This window comes from Nycticebus coucang, chromosome 3, assembly GCF_027406575.1.
Source record: "Nycticebus coucang isolate mNycCou1 chromosome 3, mNycCou1.pri, whole genome shotgun sequence".
NCBI lineage: Eukaryota > Metazoa > Chordata > Mammalia > Primates > Lorisidae > Nycticebus > Nycticebus coucang.
The window spans coordinates 18,874,465-18,895,081 of NC_069782.1; the positions used below are offsets into that span (position 1 = coordinate 18,874,465).

Here is a 20,617-nt window from a genome sequence, read left to right on the forward strand (position 1 = left end):
GTGCTCCCACATTCATTGCAGAATTGTTCACAATAGCCCAGGTGTGGAAACATCCATGGATGTGTGAACGGCTAAAGAACGCATGGTCTGCACATACGCCGCAGTATTACTCCACCTTTGCAGAGAAGGAAGTCTTGTGATTTGTGACAACATGGATGAACCTGGAGGCTTTTATGCTCAGGGAAATAAGCTAACACAGAAGGACATGGTTCCGTTTAGATAAGGAATTTAAATAGTCAAACTCATTGCAGCAGAGAGTGAAATGGTGATTGCCAATGGTTGGAAGACAGGAAGTTGGAAAGTACTGGTCAAAGGGTACAAAGTTTTGTTTATGTAAAATGAAAATATGTTGGAGCTTTACGAAATAGCATAGTAAATAATAATACAAAACATGCTTAAAAATATGTGATTAAAAAAATCTTAGAGATTTATGACATAGCATAGTGCATGCAGTAAATAACAATATAATATATGCTTAAAAAATTAGGAGGCTGGATCTATGTTAAGTGTTGTTTCTTTAAAAAAGACTTTTTTTTTTTTTTTAAAGAAATAGGGTCTTGCTTCAGACTGGAGCACAGTGGCATCATCATAGCTCACTGCAGCTCTGAACTCCTGGCTCAAGCAATCTCCTTACCTTAGACTCCTGAGTAGCTGGGACTACAGGCATGCATCATCATGCCTGCCTAATTTTTAAGTAATCATAATTTTTTTGTAGATACAAGGTCTTGCCAAGTTGCCCAGACTGGTCTTGAACTCCTGGCTACAAACTATCCTCCCACTTCGGCCTTCCAAGGTGTCGGAATTATAGGCATGAACCATCGCACCTGGCCCAGTGGTCTTATCACACACAAAAAGAGAGAAGGAGGAACCTTTTGGAGGTGATGGGTATGTTTATGGTGCTGGTTGCGATGGTCGTGGGTGTATACTTATCTCCAAACTCATCAAGTTGTATACGTTAAATATATACAGCTTTTTGCATGCCAAGCTTCCTTCATTAGAGTGGTTAAAAAAACCACAACAAAAACCAAAGAGCCAGTCTTGAGTTTGTCCTAGCATAGAAAAATAACAGATCAGTCTTCAGTTCTAAAAGGAGAGCATCGATGCAAAAATTTTATCCTCTGTGTTTGTGGGAGTGTGTTGGTTGTGAATGGGACATGACCAACTGTCTACCTTGGCCTTGAACAAAAAAGTAGCCAGTACGAAACGTTCTCAGTAAAGTGGACATGTAATTTTAACTTTGAATCCTAAATCATGCTGATACTATTCTAATACAAATTGAAATGCATCACAAATATATGCCTACCTTGGTAATTAAGTGTTAAGTGCTGCATGTTTACTAATTTTAGGCCAGTTAATGCTGGGGAACTTTTACTAAAAATGATGAGTTTGGTTTTAGAATATAGCGTACCCGCAGTAAGCAAATGTGAGTTTAAAATATTGTGATAGAACAATGTTAAGGTTTCATTTCATTTCAAAATAAAAAAAAATCAATTCTAATCCTTCAGCCCTGAATTAAAAACAAACTCATTGAGTGCTAATTTCTAAATTAGTAGGCTGAATAAATACAACATTGTATTTGCAATTGAACCTCATGGCTGCTTTCATTAGCTGACGAGCAGAACTGTTTGTCATCCTTTGCCAGGATTGGCCTTGAATGTTGACTTGTGAGTTTTGAATCCTAAGAGGTCTTTAAGAATAGGAAGTTACATAAAATTCAATCATGCTGGAATTTATTTGTCCTCTTTCATTGGGTTGTGATTACTGTTAGGATCCATACCTGTTCATAGTTAGTGAGATGACTACCAGCACCCAAGACTTACACTTTCAAGACTAGAACCTCTTTCAAATGAAACAAAGCTCAGAGTTTTAAAGTAAAGATGGACAAGAAAAAGGCAGAATGTTTATGTGCAAGGCAAGTATTCCCTTTTGTATTAAAATGTGAATCAATAATACTATATGCTTTTAGAATCAAGTTCATAATTCCCTAAGTTTGGCCTGATGGGTGTTTTAGAACAAGAAGAAAGCCATGGAAATGCTTTTCCATTTTTAAGACAAGGAGTTTCAATTTAGATTCACAGTTCCTTGAGTTTTAAGACTGGAGCGCACTTATTTTCTCATGAGTACCTGCAATCTCGAACCCCTACAGAGCCATTGGTAATCTTGGTGTAACCATCTGGGCACTTGACTTTAAAGTTGAACGAGCAGGATTGGCACTGGGTCCTAATTGTTAGAAGAGACTTCTTATCACATCTTTTTGCCTGTGCAAACATAAAAAAGAACATCAATTCCCATAATCAGAGCCTTGCAGAATGCCTAGCTAGGCCAATCTTCTTCACTGGCTTCAACTTAATGGACTGTCTGGGGTGGCAATGAGGTGGATTGGTCATGATGGGCTTGCTACTTTCAACCTCATCTGGAAGAGTGCTGGGATCAATAAGCAATGTCTGCATGGCTGTGGGTTGGGGAAGGGGCACTGTTTGTACTATGCATTTGCCATCCCTGATCTGGAGTTTAGAGTCCAGCAAGGTAAGGTAATGTTATTCCACGCATATATCCAAATAGGAAACCTGAATTATCTTGAAAAATATACTTTCCAATGGGAAAATTGATAAAACAGGTTATTCAAGGTCAATTGATCACAGACTCTTAGGTCTTAAGGTTATTTTTTCATCACCGATTCCACTACGTATCTGCTCTGGGGCCAACATTCTGGCAAATGCTGTGGGGATTCAGCAAAGACTTTTGTAATCTTTTGATACAATCCAGTAAGAAAGTGGGCTTCAGGAGAGCAGAGATCTTTTTCTGTTTTGTGCACTGCTGTACCCTATGCCCCCGGAATAGCATCTGACACATTGTAGCACTCAGTGAATGCATGTGAATTAGATGAATGAATTGGGGAGATCAGGACAGACACCCTGGAAATAGTTTAGCAATATAAAGTGGCTGAGAATTAACTGCTGAAATGAACAAAGCAGACCACATCTGGAATTCCTGTTTTTAGGCAATCCTGTGGGAGGCTGACCTTTTCTCAAGTTTCCTTAATCTCCCCATCAAATTTAAGATGAAGCAGCCTTGTATGATGAAGGGAGACTGTACTGGGGGGTCAGAACACCTCAATGTGGAGCCAAGCTCTGCATCTTGCTATGTGTGCAAGCTTGAGTGGATTCCTTACCCCGTAAAGGGAAGATATTCATAACTCTCAACGTCGTTGAGACCTTTAAGTGATACAACAGGTGCACATTTCCTGGCATTATATCTGGAGTGTCATTGGTGGTAGCTGCTCCTTTCTGTAACTCTTCCCCACCCCTTCTCTCTGCTTTGCATGAATCTAACTGGCAGATTCTCTCCCCTCCCCTGGACTACCCACACCATACCCTACTGGGCCCTGTTTAAGATCACCTCTTCCATATAACCATGTTCACCACTCATTTCTCAATTTGTACTTCTCAACTTCCTGTGGCTGACTCAATGGAGCACATTTTGTTGGTCTTTGCTGTCCACATAAAAACCCCTTGATGGGGAAGATCCTGTCTCCTACTTTTGTGTTATCTCATGGCTCATTCTATGGGCCCGGTGCTAGGTTAGGTGAGCAGAAATGTCACCTCTTCTAAGTTCACTGAAATTCGTAACATCTGCATGAGAAACTTTCCATGTACATGACAATGCATGGTTATGCATACTTCCAAAGGGATGATCTTACTTGATTTTCGCCACTCAAAGATAAATAGGACAAGTATCACCCTTCTCATTTTAGTGGGGCAGAAAACGGAGGTGAGGGATGTTGCAGTGACTTGCCCAAGGTCACTGTCTAAGTTACTGGTCTTGCTATTCCTTGATTAGCTCTTTCTCTTCCCTGAATCAAGAAAAATGAAAGCTCTATTTTTACCAGTAGCTTTCATTTGCTTATTTTTATAAACCAAAATAGCACTGGAGTGTTCTTTAGGGTCTCATACCAAAAGCCACACTTAGATACAGTTTGAGTTAACTTCCTCTCATTGACATGTCACCTGTACATTTTTTTTTTTTTACCAGCAGCCTTTCCTTTTTTTCTTTTAGACAGAGGCTCATTCTGTTGCCCCAGTCTAGAGTACAGTAGCCTCAGCCTAGCTCACAACCTCAAACTCATGGGCTCAAGTGATCCTTTTGCCTCTGCCTCCCGAGTAGCTGGGACTACGGGTGCCCACCACAACGCTGGGCTATTTTTTTTTAGAGACAGGGTCTTGCTCTTTCTCAGGCTGATCTCAAACTCCTGAGCTCAAGCAATTCACCTGTCTCAGCAGCCTTCCAGAGTGCTAGGATTGCAGGCGTGAGCCATAGTGCCTGGCCAAGGCAGCCTTTTCTTTACATTGGAGTTTTCTGTTTGGATGAGTGTCTGAGGTTACATTACTTACTCTTTTCTTTCTTAGCAGGCCAGATTTAAAACTCTCTTCTTCAGAAATCTCTTGACTTTCAAATTACCCTTTTCAAATGGGAAGACTCATTCTATGTCTTTACAGTATTTTCAGACTTCTCCCCTCTGAAAAGTAAATTCAACTTTGAGCCTGGGTCAAGACCTGACTTTGCACTAATGTGGTGACAATGATGATGGTGATGAGAGTGACGATACTACCATTTGTGGAGCACTGTTGGGGGGGAACTGAAGCTTGGAGAGATTAAATAACCTGCTCAGAGTCAAACAGCTAGTAAGCTGTGGAGCGCCATGATTGATCCTCAGAAATTTTGTTAAACAGAGAAGTGAAAGCCACATTTTGAATTCGTCCCTCCCCAACTTCAGAGCTGGAATGTTTCACCATGAGGCCATCTTTTCATGTCGCCATGAAAGCGTTATCAGAGTACAGCCAATTGGAGCACAACTGGTGTTGATAAAAACTTGCCTCGCATAGGTGCAGAGTCATCTTTAAGATCAGGCATCATATATTGTGAAATACATTTTAAATAAATCCCCCCAGATTAGCACTCAGTGATGGTTGGCATTGCTCTGTGATAACTTCTGCAGACTTGCTCGAGAGTTCAACGTGCTTGTGTATTTCACAAAGACTACTGAGAAGATAGCCATGGTACTTTCACTACAATTCCCTGGGAGGCAAAGGGATGAATTCTGTAAATAAATATTCCTGATACTTCTATTGTTTAGTGATATATCACCCACCCTGGGATTTCCTAGATCCATGTGTCCCCAAACATAATTATTTTCTTCAGCCAGAAAGATGGGATGGTAGATATTCACAATAATGAGACTGTTAAACCAAAACCAGGATACCGGCTCGACGCCTATAGCTCAGAGGATAGGGCATCAGCCACATACATCACAGGTGGTGGGTTCAAACCCGGCCCCAGCCTGGCAAACAACAATGACAAGACAACGAAATTGCAGGGTGTTGTGGCGGGCGCCTGTAGTCCCAGCTACTTGGGAAGCTGAGACAAGAGAATTGCTTAAAGCCCAAGAGTTTGAGGTTGCTGTGAGCTGTGATGCCATGGTACTCTATTGAGGGTGACATAGTAAGACTCTGTCTCAAAAACAAACAAACCAAAAACCAATCCTCCCCCCCCAAAACCAGTATACCAAAATCTTGTAATGGAAAGAGGAATGTTAGCCCTAAAATTAGAAATTCCAACAAGGGTGTTTTAGTCCAGGAACAGAACTAAAGACAGATGAATAGTTGTCCAGCACACCTTCAGACAGATGGTGGATCACCATTAGAATCTGAGTCTGCACAAATGTTCTTTTTATTTTCTAAAGGCCAGATAGTTCCCTTCACCTATGAAAGCAAAAAGCTTGTGAGTACATTATGAAAAGTAACAAATTAAAAAAAACAAAACAAAGTTTCATCTTACCTGCCCTGTGGTTTCAGCTGGGGAGCAGAAATTCTGTACAACCAATAGGAGGAAAAAGATTAAGAAACGTTGTAGCATGATGAGGAAATGTCTGCTCCCCCTCTGTGCCAGACACCTGTCAGGATGATTTAGCTATTTTAACTTAGTTTGATGAAGTCCCAGTGAATTCTTCCTCATTTCAGTGTTTACTTTTAAATCTTTTCCTTTCCTTTTCTTGGATTGAACCAGACGAAAGGTGAAACCTGCCTTAAGACCTAGTCAAATCCAGGGTTCTTGGTGAAATTGGCCTCTCTAAATAGTATATATGTCCTGGCCGAATGACAGGATATCCTGAAGGGCTCTGGGGGAGGCTTGGCCTGGAATTTCTGTGCCTGTGAAAATCCCAGAACAGTTTCTGCCTCCCTCCTGCTGTGTCCGCGCCTCTGGCACGCAGTCCTGCCAAGGGTTCCACGGAACACCAAACGCATAGGTCCAAGCTTGCTGTTGAACTGCATTGGTGAGGCTGCCCTCAGTCAACACAGTCCCAGGCATGGAGACGTGCTGAGGAAGTCTGGGTTCCTGCCTAGGACGAGGGTGTAGCTTCACCCTGGGTAACTGGCAAACTCTACACGCAGGGGTCCTCAAACTATAGCCCGCAGGCCACATGAGGTGGTGTGATTATATTTGTTCCTGTTTTGTTTTTTTACTTCAAAATAAGATATGTGCAGTGTGCATAGGAATTTGTTCATAGTTTCTTTTTTAAACTATAGTCCGGCCCTCCAACGGTCTGAGGGACAGTGAACTGGCCCCCTGTTTAAAAAGTTTGAGGACCCCTGCCAGCAAAGACATATCTCCCTGCGGATGCCAATGGCTGTGGATGCCAATGGCAGTGTTTTTTGACTCACTCGTTCTTCTCTTCCATGTTACTCCAGTAACAAGTAACTGAGACCGTAGTTCTAATCTTCCCTAAAGCCACTTCTTCAGGGAAGCCCTCCTTTCTTCCCCTTGCATATGAGTCCCCTTGAAGACTCTCCTAGAACTTTGCACATGGTGCCATGGAAGCCCAATTTCCTCTATCACAATCCACCTGTCTGTCTTCCGTGCCCAGTTATAAATTCTTGGAGGGCAGGGGCCCTTCATCTTTTCTGTACCCCTTGAAGCCTAGCTCAGAGACCTGCACTGGAAAATAATAAAAATAATTAATAATATTAGCCAAAATCGGTGGGCATTTAGGTCGTTTCCACCATTTGGCAATTGTAAATTGAGCTGCAATAAACAGTCTAGTGCACATGTCCTTATGATAAAAGGATTTTTTTTTCTTCTGGGTAGATGCCCAGTAATGGAATTGTAGGATCAAATGGGAGGTCTAATTTGAGTTCTTTGAGGATTTTCCATACTTCTTTCCAGTATTAGTTTGCAGTCCCACCAGCAGTGTAAAAATGTTCCCTTCTCTCCACATCCACGTCAGCATCTGCAGCTTTGAGTCTTTGTGATGTGGGCCATTCTCACTGGGGTTAGATGGTATCTCAGGGTGGTTTTGATTTGCATTTCTCTGATAATCAGGGATGATGAGCATTTTTTCATATGCTTGTTAGCCATTCTTCTGTCTTCTTTAGAGAAGGTTCTATTCATCTCACTTGCCCAGTGATATAAGGGATTGTTGGCTTTTTTTGTTGTTGTTTGATTTGAGTTCTCTATAGATTCTAGTTATCAAGCTTTTGTCCAATTCATAATATGCAAATATATTTTCCCATTATGATGGTTATCTATTTGCTTTTGTTGTTGTCCCCTTAGCTGTACAGAAGCTTTTCAGTTTAATTAAGTCCCATTTGTTTATTTTTGTTGTTGTTGCTATTGCTACTGGAGTCTTCTTCATAAAGTCTTTCTCCAGGCCAGTATCTTCAAGTGTTTTGCCTACACTTTATTCAATCCAGGAATGGATTAACAAGCTATGGTATATGTATACCATGGAATACTATACAGCCACCAAAAGGATGGTGACTATACATCTTTTGTATTAATTTGGATGGAGTTGAAATACATTCTTCTTAGTAAAGCATCACAAAAATGGAGAAGCAAGAATCCAATGTACTCAATTTGGATATGAGGACTATGGATGCTGGTACATGGTGGGGGAGGGGAGAAACGGATGGAGGGAGGGGGTCCATGGTGTGTGATACCCTCTTGGGGGTGGGACGCTATTAACAGAGGGACTTCACCCAGCAAACGCAAGCAGTGTAACCTGGCTCATTGTACCCTCAATGATTCCCCAACAATAAAAAATAATAATAATATTAGCCAACAATTTTTGAAAACTTAATACATGTCAGTTACTATTCTAGACCTGTCCATGGATTTACGTGTTTCATTCTCATAACATGTGGCAAAATAGAATTATTCTCTTCATTTTATAGACAAGGAAACTGAGGCAGAGAAGTTCATCCCACATCCCACAGCTTTAATTGGTGGTGAACCCAATAGTCCACAACAGTGTGCCAACCACTGTCCTCCACTGCCCCAAACAGTACATGTTTACTGGATACATAAACAGTAGGTGGTGTTCCAGTACTGCTGAAAACCATGACGGGAAAGTGACAGACCCAACCCTGGGCAGGGTTAAGTCTGAGCACATCAACAGACAGGGCTCATCTCATGACCCTAAAGTAACTGGGAGTACAGATACTAATTTTGGTTAAACAGTCCTCTGTCTCTGTCTCTCTGTACCTCTGTTCCTCTCTCTCTCACTGAACTTTTGAAACATTATTATTATTATTAATTTTGAGACAGAGCCTAAGCTGTCACCCTGGGTAGAGTGCTGTGGCATCACTTCTCTTGCCTCACCCTCCTGAGTAGATGGGACTACAGGTGCCCATCACGGTGCCCTGCTATTTTTAGAGGCAGGATCTCACTCTTGCTCAGGCTAGTCTTGAACCTGTTAGCTCAAGCAATCTACCCACCTCAGCTGCCCAGAGTGCTGGGATGACAGGTGTGAGCCACCATGACTGGGTGTTGTGGCAGGCACCTGTAGTCCCAGCTACTCGGGAGGCTGAGACAAGAGAATTGCTTAAGCCCAAGAGTCTGAGGTTGTTGTGAGCTGTGATGCCACAGCACTCTACCAGGGGGACAAAGTGAGCATCTGTCTCAAATAAATAAATAAATAAAAAGAGTTTTTTTAATTGCGGTATAACCACATACAGAAAAGTTGCATGCTGTAGTCCACTGAAATTCCACAAACTAGTAGAACACACCCGTTGTAATGAGCAATGAAGACTTGCCAGCACTCCAGAAACTTGCCTGATGCCCTCTTGTAAATACTATCTCCCCGCAAGGGTAAGCGCTATCCTGACTTTTGTCAAGATAGGTTAGTTTTTCCTGCTTTTATTTTATTTTTTTAGTTTCCTTTTTTTTTTAGTGTTTGGGATTCATTGAGGGTTCAAAGTGAAAGAATATTAGATTGACCAGTGATCTAGGAAACTTTTCCAGCACAGAGGGCAGCCGAGAGGTCTAAATGGGCAGAAGTCAGATAAGGAAGTCTTTATTATCCCTTGATTGCACATTAGATTCCCAGGGGAGCTTAAAAAAATTCTCAATGCTTAACTCCACTCCAGAACAGTCAATGACATCAGAACTCCTGAGAGCCAAGCTCGGGAGTATTTTTCAAAAATTCCTTGGTGACGTTACTGGCATCAAACTGCTACTTGAGGAGAAAATAATTGCTGTGCAAAACCAGTGAGATTTTGAAGTTTATGTATTATAGCAGCTGTGTCACAGCTGTGTCACCTCTTTTTGACTCTTTTCTAACGGACATAGATAAATATCTGGTACTTGGAATAGGCTAGATTCTAGATGAAATAATAAAATGAACCCATACTAGCACTTCCTAAACAGTGAGCATCTCATCAAACTCTATTTAGTGCCGGGAGATGCTGTACGAATATTAGGGAAGAATTCTCTTATCAGACAATTTGGGAAATCTTGTCTCTGATCTCCCTTTCTCATGGAATGACCATGCTCATTAGCCCATTCAAGGTTCTGAGAAGTCCTGCAGTAAAACAACATAACAAAATAAAACCTAAGCACTTTAACTTTTTGCTTAAGGCAGTATTTCCCAAACTTTTGAGACCAAATGCTTTCTCTTTTTGCAAATTCATTTTGCAACCCCCAGATCTTGTGTTCTAACATTCTCTCCTGGGGAGACACTGCCTTATACTTTAGCAGGTAGACTATTTTAGTTTTAAATTACCAGAAAGTAGAAGTTAGCCCACTAGTGTCTACTGTCTAGGACTTGTGTGTAGGGTTTATCAATTAGTTGCATTAAAAAAACCCCTATAACTCCCACAACATTTTTCAGAAATTATCTGAATAGTTGTGTTAATTAATTTTATTTCTGTTAGGCTGTTTTGGTTGCTATGAACACAGACTCTTCAAGTTATTTCAAATCCTTGCCTCCCCAGCAAATGACAGATGAAGAGTTTACAGGGATGCTTAGCACGCAGTGGGTGCTCAGAATATGCAAACGTAACAGACAACAGCCATACACGCCTCTACCCTTAGCCAGTTGTAGGTCCAAGTGGGTCTGGATTGTCCCAGTTCTGCAGATCTGTGTGTCCCTTACTGGGCAAAATGTCACTTTTTTTGCTGTAGTTCATATTCCTTTTTTCAGATTGTTGCAATCCCTGTCTCTACTTGTTCAGAGTGGTTTTTCATCAACGATATTTCATAGGCAGTTTGCCCCCCTCTCTTGTCCCCTGTGTGCTGTGGACAGTCACTCAGGAGCTGGGCATGGCTTTCCTGTTTCCAGGGCTGCTGTTTGCCCTCACTGCTTGCTCCTCGGGTCTCCCCAGATTGATAATCACCTCCCTTCCCCTGTGGTCTTGGTCTTTCCTCAGCTGTGGCAATGGGAGAGTTTATAGCTTCCTTTTGGGTGAGAGAAGTAAGTCCTGATGGAATCCCAAGAGATTTTTCTCATATTGGAAAAGGAAAACAAAAGTGGGGGGAAGGTTGGAAACTTTTTGGGTGACATGGTGGGGCATCCTCTATGGCTTGTAGGATTCCGGGCTGTTAGTGTTTAATTGTCCCTTTCTCTATGTCATGCTTGTTACTGAATTTTTAGTCCTTGTCCACGTGAAGTAATAAAACATTCTGTACGTGCTTTGGAAGGGGACTCATCATTTTATCATCACCATCACCACCACCATCATCATAGTAAACGCACATGTAACATGTGCTGGGCACTCTTCTAATCTGTAGTTTATTTAATATTTTACATAGACTTAACTGAATCTTCTTGTTGATTTTAGCAAGGTAAGTATGTATTTCAATTTAAATTATTGAATTTATTGAATCATCACCATAAGCCTAATGTGAAGGTATTGCCTTATATTAGTCCCATTTTACAGATGAGAAGACTGAAGCAGAAAGAGATGAGAAACTAGTCCAAGGTCACAAAGCCAGTAAGCGACGGGCAGGGATCTGAATCCAGGCAGTGCGGACCCACCACGGCATCCACTTGCCTTGCCGTGGTCCTCCATGAATCTTGAACAAGGTCTTCTTGGACGTGGGGAGGTGGCCATCAGGGTTAGAGTTCATTCTCATGAAGTAGAATACTCCTTAACTGTCCACCCAGGTATCAACTGTATGTTTTGCTTTGCAGGAGGGAAAAACACAGAAATTGGGAATCTAAGGTTAATTTTTCCAGTTACAATTTATTTTTTGTACTTTCAGCAGCTTTGGCTGAACTGAAGGGCAGCAAGTCATTGATCTTTCTTGAACATCTATCTAGAACATTGAAGACGTTGCTTTGCATAGTTCCAACAGATCCAACAGCTTCCAGAGCTTTTCCAAAACGAAGCAGTGCTTTGGGAAGTGACAATGTTAGAAGAGATCATGAGAGTCAGTCCCTGAAAACTTTCAGTAGGAGAACTCAACGGGAGCTGTTTTTATATGTCGCCATGAACTCCCCCACGACTGATGTGGTCCTTAATAAAATTTCGATTCTGGCCAGATTAGAGCAAATAGAACTAACAAGCCAGCTTTCAAAATCTTACTTCGTGATTCCTAATAGTTTAGAAAATAGTATCCCAGGAGGAGAGAGATCCTGGCTTGTGGATTTCTGGCTTGTGGATTTCTCCCTGAGTAGACACTTAGAGCAGAATCCAACTTTAGTATACAAATAGCTTGGTGTTCAATTCAGCTAGATGGTTCTTTTTGTCTACTCATTGGGCAGAATTCTTGGCACCTGAAACATCTTGGCCAGTGTACAGAATATTTTTCTTCTCTCCTTCATTTCTTATTGTGATATCAAAACAATCCAACAGCTATTTATATTCCAAATACAGAAATTGTTAAAAATGAATTCACATTCTTATTTTTAAATATCTTTTTTGTACTGCTTTTTATGAGCAATATTACATGACACCCCCCCACTTTTTTCCCCTTTCTCTCTTTCCTGGTTTGGGTGAGAATATCTTGGGCTTTTTTTTTTTTTTTTTTTTCAGATCAAAGGACTTAAGCTAAACGGAAAGCAGTCTACTTTTTTTTTTTTTAAATCTTTTTTTAAAATTTATTGTTGGGGATTCATTGAGGATACAAGAAACCAGGTTAGACTGATTGCATTTGTTAGGTAAAGACCCTCTTACAATCGTGTCATGCCCCCAAAAGGTGTGGCACACACCATTAAATCATGTTTTGAAATAACACCTGTTTGAAACAAATCTTCAAATGAAAATCTCAATAGGACATCGTTCGGCCTGATTTACATAGGTAGCTGTGTTAAACACCCTCCTTTCCTTTGATGGTGTAGCTATTTCGATCATGTCAAACAAGATGATTTTTTTTTCTTGGTTGTTACCACACTGTACATTTTATTTACCCCCTTATTCACTCAACAAATATTTATGGAATGTCAGACATTCTGATGGGTTCTGAAAATCAAAGATAGATAAGCCGTATTTCTTTGTGCATTAGAGCTGCCAGCATACTTTTGTGCCTCTCACTTGAATACGATTACAACATGTGAAATTCACTGGGAAATGAGTATTTTATCTTGGTGTAGCAGATGTAAAACGATGCAGAAAGGAATCATATGGCTTGTTCAGGGTCAATAGGTCAGTATGTGGTTGAACTAGTAACATGTGCGGATTAATCTTACTCTAGTCATATGCCATGCTAGTTACGGCGGAGCACCTCTCTGCTAACTGGTACCTGCACTAACAAATGATTACCTGGGGTTCATTGAATCCAGCCATTAAAAGGCTTGCCTGAGTTGGGTGCTCTTTGTTGTCACACTATGACATGGCCACAGAAGTTCTGAAAAGTGAATATAAAGACTGCAGTTGAGATTCACAGACCCACAGGCATACCTGGACCAGAATGGAAAGTGTTGGGTCACCAGTTCTCAATGGTTTGTTCCATGGACAAATTGGAACACTCGAGGCTGTTCTATGTGAAAGAACTTAGCTGTGCTCTAGAAGCTGGTCTGACACCAGCTATTCAGAGCATTCAGTGAGCTCACACCTGCCAGGCACGTCTTTTTATCTTAGTGGCTTGTCAAGGTCTGGAATGCTTTCCCCCTCATTAGCCTTCATTTCCTTCAAGCCCTTGTTCAAGTTCACCCTCTCAATGAGACCGTCCAGACTGCTCTACTGAAAACCTCAACGTGCATCCTTACCTCCCTCCACCCCAAGGCTCCAGCTCCCCACATCCTGATTTGTTTTACTCCCTTTGGAACAAATGGCTTTCTAAGTCACTCTATAATTAGCTGGTTTATCGTGTTTATTGTTTGTTGTCTGTCTCTCTAATTAGAACATGTGCTCTTTAAGGGCAGGGATCTTTGCTGGTTTATTAACAGATATGTCTGAGATCCCTGTTCAAGATACAGCAGGCACTCAGCTCAAATGGTCAAAAAGAATGACTCAGTCGCAGAAGTGGAAATTTCCCAGCTGCACAGATTAGACAATTCCGGTAAAATAGTAATACTACCATCCTCAAAAAGCAGTTAAAACATATTTCCCCAGGCCAGGCACAGTGCCTCAAGCCTGTAATCCTAGCACTCTGGGAGGCCAAGGTGGGAAGATCCCTTGAGCTTAGGAGTTTGAGACCAGCCTGAGCAAGATGGAGATCCTGTCTTGACTAAAAATAGAAAAATTAGCCAGGGATGGTGGCAGGGGCCTGTAGTTAGAGCTATGTGAGAGGCTGAGGCAAGAGGATCACTTGGACCTGGGAGTTTGAGGTTGCTGTAAGCTAGGCTGACACTAGGGTACTAGTCTGGGCAATAGAGCAAGACTCTTTCTCAAAAAAAAAAAAAAAATCAATTCTTTCTGCCCATGATGCCACTCAGCTCTGCTATAGCAGCCTCTTCAAAATGCAACATTCTAAAAATCTCCTGGTTTCTTAGTGAACTTTTTTACATCTTATTTTATTGTATTATTTTAATATCTGGAAAATAAAACTCTTGTAACTTGTGTTAAACACTTTTCTATTTCTTTTTTGTGTGTGTGTGTGTGTGTGTGTGTGTTCATGCACTTAAAATGGCTTTATTCCACCTGGGTGCAGGTAGGGTAAGATTTCCAACCAGGAAGAAGTCCACCCTTTCTATTTCTTACTAAGCAAATTATTTTCATCTACGCAGTCCCTCTTACCTTGCATATAAGGTGTATATTGGTTCAGAAAAGATAGTTGGTTCAATCCACGCAATGGGTCCATCTCCAGTTCTGCCCTAAACTACTGACTCCAACCTTAAGCAAATTCCTTAGCTGGGATTATAAAGTAAGGGGTTTGGATGATTGCATGTTTATTCTGCTCTTCTGCATTTACAGGACTGTAAAATATCCTTCTCATCCTTTTCATGCTAAGGGACCCCTTCACATTTCTCTGAGCCTTGGGCATATTTGTGCTTGGCTGAATTCTGGGTACATCCTTAAAGAATTCTATCTGTTATTTTCTCTCCCCGGTGAACAGAAATTGCTTCAATTCTTCGAACTTGCTTTTCAATGGAAACATTGAAACATTTTAGGGTGTTGAGGTGGAAAGGGCAGTGGGGAATATATTTTAAGCTAAGATTTATTGCCATGATGGCATTTTGCCGACATTATTTCATTAGGTTGCAGATGCAGATATCAGCATGAACTACATGAAATAGTCACTCTTTTAGGCCAAAAATGGATGAATAATGGCCAGCTCATGTGGTTTATCCAAATATATACCTGTTTAGCATTATATATGATTGGCAAATATTCTAAACTTTTTTTTTTTTTTGAGGCAGTGTCTCACTCTGGCATTCTGGCTAGAGTGCAATGGCATGATCATAGCTTACTCTGTCGCTCTGGGGGTAGAGTACTGTGGCATCATAGCTCACAGCAACCTCAAACCCCTAGGCTCAAGCTAGCCTCCTGCCTCAGCTTCCTGAGTAGCTGGGACTACAGGTGCTACTGTGTCCAGCTAATTTTTATTATTTTTATTTTTTGTAGAGACAGGGTTTTGCTATGTTGCCCGCACTAGCCTTAAACTCCTGGCTTTAAGTGATCCTCCTCCCACCTCAGCCTCTCAAAGTACTGAGATTACAGGTAGGAACCACTACATCCAGCCCTGAACTTTTAATATTCATAGAATGATACCCTTTTAGTTCACTGCCATTTCTCAGGGACTGCAGTTTTAGGGCAGTTATTATTGTGAGAGTCAGATACCAGGGCTCAAGAGACTGACAGTTCAGGTGGAAATGCTTCTGTCTCTCGGTAGGATGTACCTTGGGGCCCTGGTGCCAGCTCTCTGCAATGCTTCCCATCCTGCAGAGAGGCCTGAATGAACCAATGAATAAATGTCCATGTCTTTACTGTCCTGGAACCCTGTCACCCTGTCTGCTTCCTCTGCCTCATGCTTTGAGAGGATAGATGCCTGCCCTTGGTTGTTATTGGGAACTGACAGGGCGGGAGGGTTTCCTGCACACTCATCAGATCCTGCCCCGTCTGGAGTCAGCTCTCCAAGCAGGGGATGTGTCCAAACACGTGTATCCCAGCCCTTGTGGCCTTTTCCTCTTCCTTTGTCAGATTAAATCTTTCCACACAGCAAACTTTCTTTTCTGGGGGTGATTTTTGTTTTTCCTTTTTGTGGAGACCAGTCAGCAGGTCCTGCTCTAAGCAGAATTGTGAAGTAGGCCAAGTTCCTCTCCAGCCCCAGCCGCCATTTCCCTGTTGGCATCCCCTACCCCCAATCATTTGGTCATTTGACCAATCAGCATTTACCAGGGGGTCACCGCATCTTTCTGGTTAGGGTGTTATTTCTTTTTTTCTTTCTCTCTTTTTTTTTTTTGAGACAGAGTTTCAAGCTGTCACCCTGGGTAGAGTGCTGTGGCGTCACTGCTCATAGCAACCTCAACTCTTGGGCTTAAGGGATTCTCTTGCCTCAGTCTCCCAAGTAGCTGGGACTACAGGTATCAGCCACAATGCCCGACTATTTTTGATTATAGTTGTCATTGTTGTTTGGTGGCCCGGGCTGGATTTGAACCTGCCAGCTCTGGTGTATGTGGCTGGTGCCTTAGCCACTTGAGCTACAGGCATGGAGCCTAGGGTGTTATTTCACAGTGGACTAAGGTTAAGCGTTTGGTAATTACACGGTCACAGTGACCGTCTATCTACACAATTGCTCAAGAGTGGTTTTTGTTTCTTCTCTTCTCACCGCCAGCACCAGCAATTCCTACTAATTCTGCTGTCAGTAGGTAGAATCTCATCATGAATCCGACCACTTCTCTACATCCCCACTCTGCCCTCCTGGGTTAAGCTGCCAACACCTACTGCTTACATTGTTTCCATGGCATCCACTTTGATCTCCCATTTTCCTCTTTGGCCCCTAAAATACATCCTGTGAACAGCAATTATCTTTTGAGGTTATAAGACCCAGCTTCAAATGGCTTGAAATCCAGCACTGACTCCTTGCCATGGGTTTGGGACCTACAAAGCCTGAGATCTGTTCTTCTCTCTGGCTTCATAATTTACTCTGCTGGGCCCACCCTGCCTTTATGCTGTAGCTCCCCAAGTTCACCCCCATCTTTGGCATTTTCACTAGCTGTTCCCACTTTCTGGAATGTTCTTTCCTCTGATATTTGCATGATTGATTTGTTCTTGGCATCACTTTATATTTCAGTGTCACCTTGCAGAAAAGACACCCTGATCACCGGAGCTGACATAGCGATGAAGTGGCTCCCTGGCACGCCTTTGTTTTAGTTCTTCATTTTTTTTGCAATTTTTGGCCGGGGCTGGGTTTGAACCCGCCACCTCTGGCATATGGGTCCAGCGCCTTACTCCTTTGAGCCACAGGCACTGCCCCTTAGTTCTTCATTTGATACTTGCTCCAAGTTGTATCTCATTTGTTACCGTTTTTCTCTCACAGGTCTTCATTTGATCTTTGCTCCAAGTTGTAACTTGTTTGTTACTGTTTTTCTCCTACAGGTGTTTTACCTGGAACAGCGCCTGCGCCATAGCAGGCATTGATACATTGTTGCTGAATGGATTTGTAAGCATTTGTTATTTGTTATGCACTTTACATGTATTGTTTAATCCTATCAAGCATACTCTCATTATCTCAGTTTTACAAATCAGAAAAATCAGAGCTAACTAAGGACCTCTAAGCAGGACTGGCTACATCCCTTGTGGAGGCCAATGGAAAGTGCACGTGCGGGGCCCTTTGTAAACATAGCAAGACGCTTTTGAAGACAGAGACAGCAAGGGCTGGATAAAGGGATTTTGGAGAACTAGGAAATGTGAATTAAGCAGGCTGGTCTCGGTCACCCTCACTGAAAGGGGAAACGTGAGGAAGACTTAGAGGTGGGGGGAGGAGAGAGAGCCCTTAGGTGAACGTGGCAATGTGGGACCGGGAAGGCGCTGCAGAGTTTCATGTAGAGAAAGAACACAATCTGGCTTTTATTAGGAAACCATCACCCCAGCAGCTGTGTTAAGAATACACTGTGGAGGGGCAGGTGGAGACGATTTCCCAACAGGACACTGTAACTAATGAGGTAGGAGGTGATGGGGGCTTGAACCAGCATGGGGGCTATGGAGTTGATGAGAAGGGATCTGATTTTTGCTTTATTTCATGAAAAGGGTCCATAAAATTTGTGGATGGTGGAGATGCTGGGTGTATAAGAAGAGAGGAGTCAAGGATAACTCCAAGGTTTTGGACTGAGCAACTCAAGGAATGAGGTTGCCTCCCACTGAGACCCGAAGGTCTGAGTGAAGCAGGGTTTTGCCAGGGAGATTGAGGAATTCTGTTTTGGATTTGTCAAGTTTGAGGTGGCTATTAGACACCCAAATGGAGATGTGAGGGAAGAGCTGAATGATGAGTCTGGGGTTCCAGAGAGGCCTGGGCTGAATATATACACGTTTGAAAGACGTCCGCACTACGGGTCATAGTTAAAGCCTCGGGACAGAGTAAATTACCAGAGCAATGAGCCGCTGGGTAGACAGTAACCTGAGCTCCCCGGCCACTGATATTAGGAGATGCAGAGCTAGAAAGAAGGGGAGGGAGTGACGCTGTGCTCTCACCTGTGTTGAATGATGATGCCAGGTGGAGTGTGATGAGGGCTGGTGCTATGCCTTTGGAGGTTTTTGGTGAACTTGACAACAGCAAGTTCAGGGGCGAGGTCGGAAAGAACCACCTCCTGGATTTAATCCAATCCAGTTTTGCTGCCACCACATACTGCTCAGCTCTTATTTATTTTGGATGGGAAAGAGGTTGGTGGATCACTTGTAATTATTCTACAGTTGTTTGTTTGTTTTTGTTTTTGCAATTTTTTGGCCGGGGCTGGGTTGGGGCCGGCACCCTACTCCTTTGAGCCACAGGCGCTACCCTATCCTACAGTTTTAAAAGTGAAAAGCATAAATATGGCAAAAAGCAAAAATATGAACTCACCTGATGATTTTATTATCTATTTTAGGTTACGTGAAATAATGAGGGTGTTTTTAAAAAATTTTTGTTTGTAATTGTTTTGAGTGTGACACTTCTTGACGCAATCCCCAGGAGGCAGTCCAGGCTTCCTCTCGTGTCTCGCAGTAGAAAACCACTTCTCCTCGTCCGCCTTTCTCATTTCTTCTGCTACAAACCGTGCAATCCTTTATTGGTTTCTTTTTCATTTTGCATTATAAAATGCATCTTCCCATCTAGCCTTTTCTCAGTGTCAGAGAGGTCTTCCTTCTTTCCCGAATTTCCTCACCTCTGTTCCTCACCTTACTCAGAAGCCGAGTGATGAGATTTCTCCTATAAGAAAAGTGTCTGCACTGCTTCTCCACTCTCTCCTTTTTTTGAGACAGAGTCTCACTGTGTTGCCCTCAGTAGAGTGCTGTGGTGTCGCAGCTCACAGCAACCTTCAACTCTTGAGCTTAAGTGAGTCTCTTGCCTCAGCCTCCCAAGTAGCTGGGACTATACATGCCCGCCACAATGCCTGGCTATTTTTTGTTGTAGTTGTCATTGTTGTTTAGCAGGCCTGGGCCGGCGTTGAACCTACCAGCCCTGGTGCATGTAGCTGGCTCCCTAACCACTGAGCTATGGGTGCCAAGCCTCCCCCATCCCTCTTATCTGAAGGGTAAAGGATACAGCTGTTCACAACTGCAACTTCCATTAGCCAGGACATTTTTTCCCACCATTTGTAGGACCTCCTTGTAAATCTGTAACATCCACAGTACTGATCAGCTGTGTCCACTCGTCCCATAAACTTCCTGTATTGTCTGTTTTTCAAATTGACCAGGCTGTTTCTTATAACCAGTGATCAACTGTATTTGAGGGCCAAAGAATGTACTGAGTATTGTCACTAACCTGGTGTCACAGAATGAATGAGAGGCACACACACAAAAAAGATTAAAAAAAAGTGTCAGACGTCTACTGACATCAGAGTGGAAAGGAAAATCATTATGTTGGACAAGGTCTGACATGGGATCAGTAAAAAATTTGAGCAGGGCTATCAGAGAGAGAGTTGACCTGTTGTCACTGACCTCTGCAGCAGAGGGGATAGAAGGAAACAAGGAAATGATCGGAGAGGGTGGAGGCTGAAAATGAGTCAAAAAAGATTTTTAAAAGATGAGAAAAATGACAAGAACACTTTTTTTTTTTTATTGTTGGGGATTCATTGAGGGTACAATAAGCTAGGTTACACTGATTGCATTTGTTAGCTAAAGTCCCCCTTGACAAGAACACTCTTAAATGCTCATGGGGATGTTCCAGTCCAGATGGAAAATTGATGATGATTATGATAAATTTCTATATTATTCATAAATACCACCCTGTTTATGTCAGACTGATTAATTCACCATCTGGGGTTGATATGAAGTGGTGGTGGGCTTGTGTTTGGAAGCATTCACATGTTAATTACTATTCCTGGTGTATGTACGTCAGGTAGAAGAGAGAAATTTTAACTTGAGCCCCCAGTAAAGATCAAAACTTACATGCACTCACATGCACCCCCTTGTTGTCCTAAGTATTACAATTTAAAGGGTATTGCAGACAATGGGATACATACAAACCAATTACTTACGCTCCCACTGCATCTGCTCACTTTATACATTCCCCACATTCCCTCCTGCAGCCCCAGTTCTGAGAGCGTGAGTCGAGAGTTAGAGCCTTCTGTGGCCTTGGTGGCAGTCACACTTTTCCAGGACTTCCTGCTCTGTGGCATTTGTTGGAGCAAATACCTTTGCTGAGGCAGAGTGGGATGTGAAGCTGTCATGGACTCTCAGATAAGACCCCCCAAATCGGTGCATCTTACAAGGATATATGTGAAACTTAGTAAATGTAGAATGTAAATGTCTTAGCACAATAACTA

General features: G+C 42.3%; 1 protein-coding gene across 3 annotated transcripts in view; it reads right to left on the bottom strand.

Moving 5' to 3' along the window:
* Positions 1-6,152, bottom strand: part of STAB2 (stabilin 2) — a 142,393-nt gene extending 136,241 nt beyond the window's left edge. For all 3 annotated transcript variants that reach the window (XM_053585633.1, XM_053585632.1, XM_053585631.1), the window contains exons 1-2: positions 5,836-6,152; positions 2,125-2,258 (exon numbers count right to left, since the gene is read on the bottom strand). In XM_053585633.1, coding sequence (XP_053441608.1) covers positions 2,125-2,258; positions 5,836-5,913 — 212 coding nt within the window. In that variant the 5' untranslated portion in view covers positions 5,914-6,152. The remainder of the gene's footprint in view (positions 1-2,124; positions 2,259-5,835) is intronic.
* Between the last annotated feature and the right edge of the window lie 14,465 nt (positions 6,153-20,617).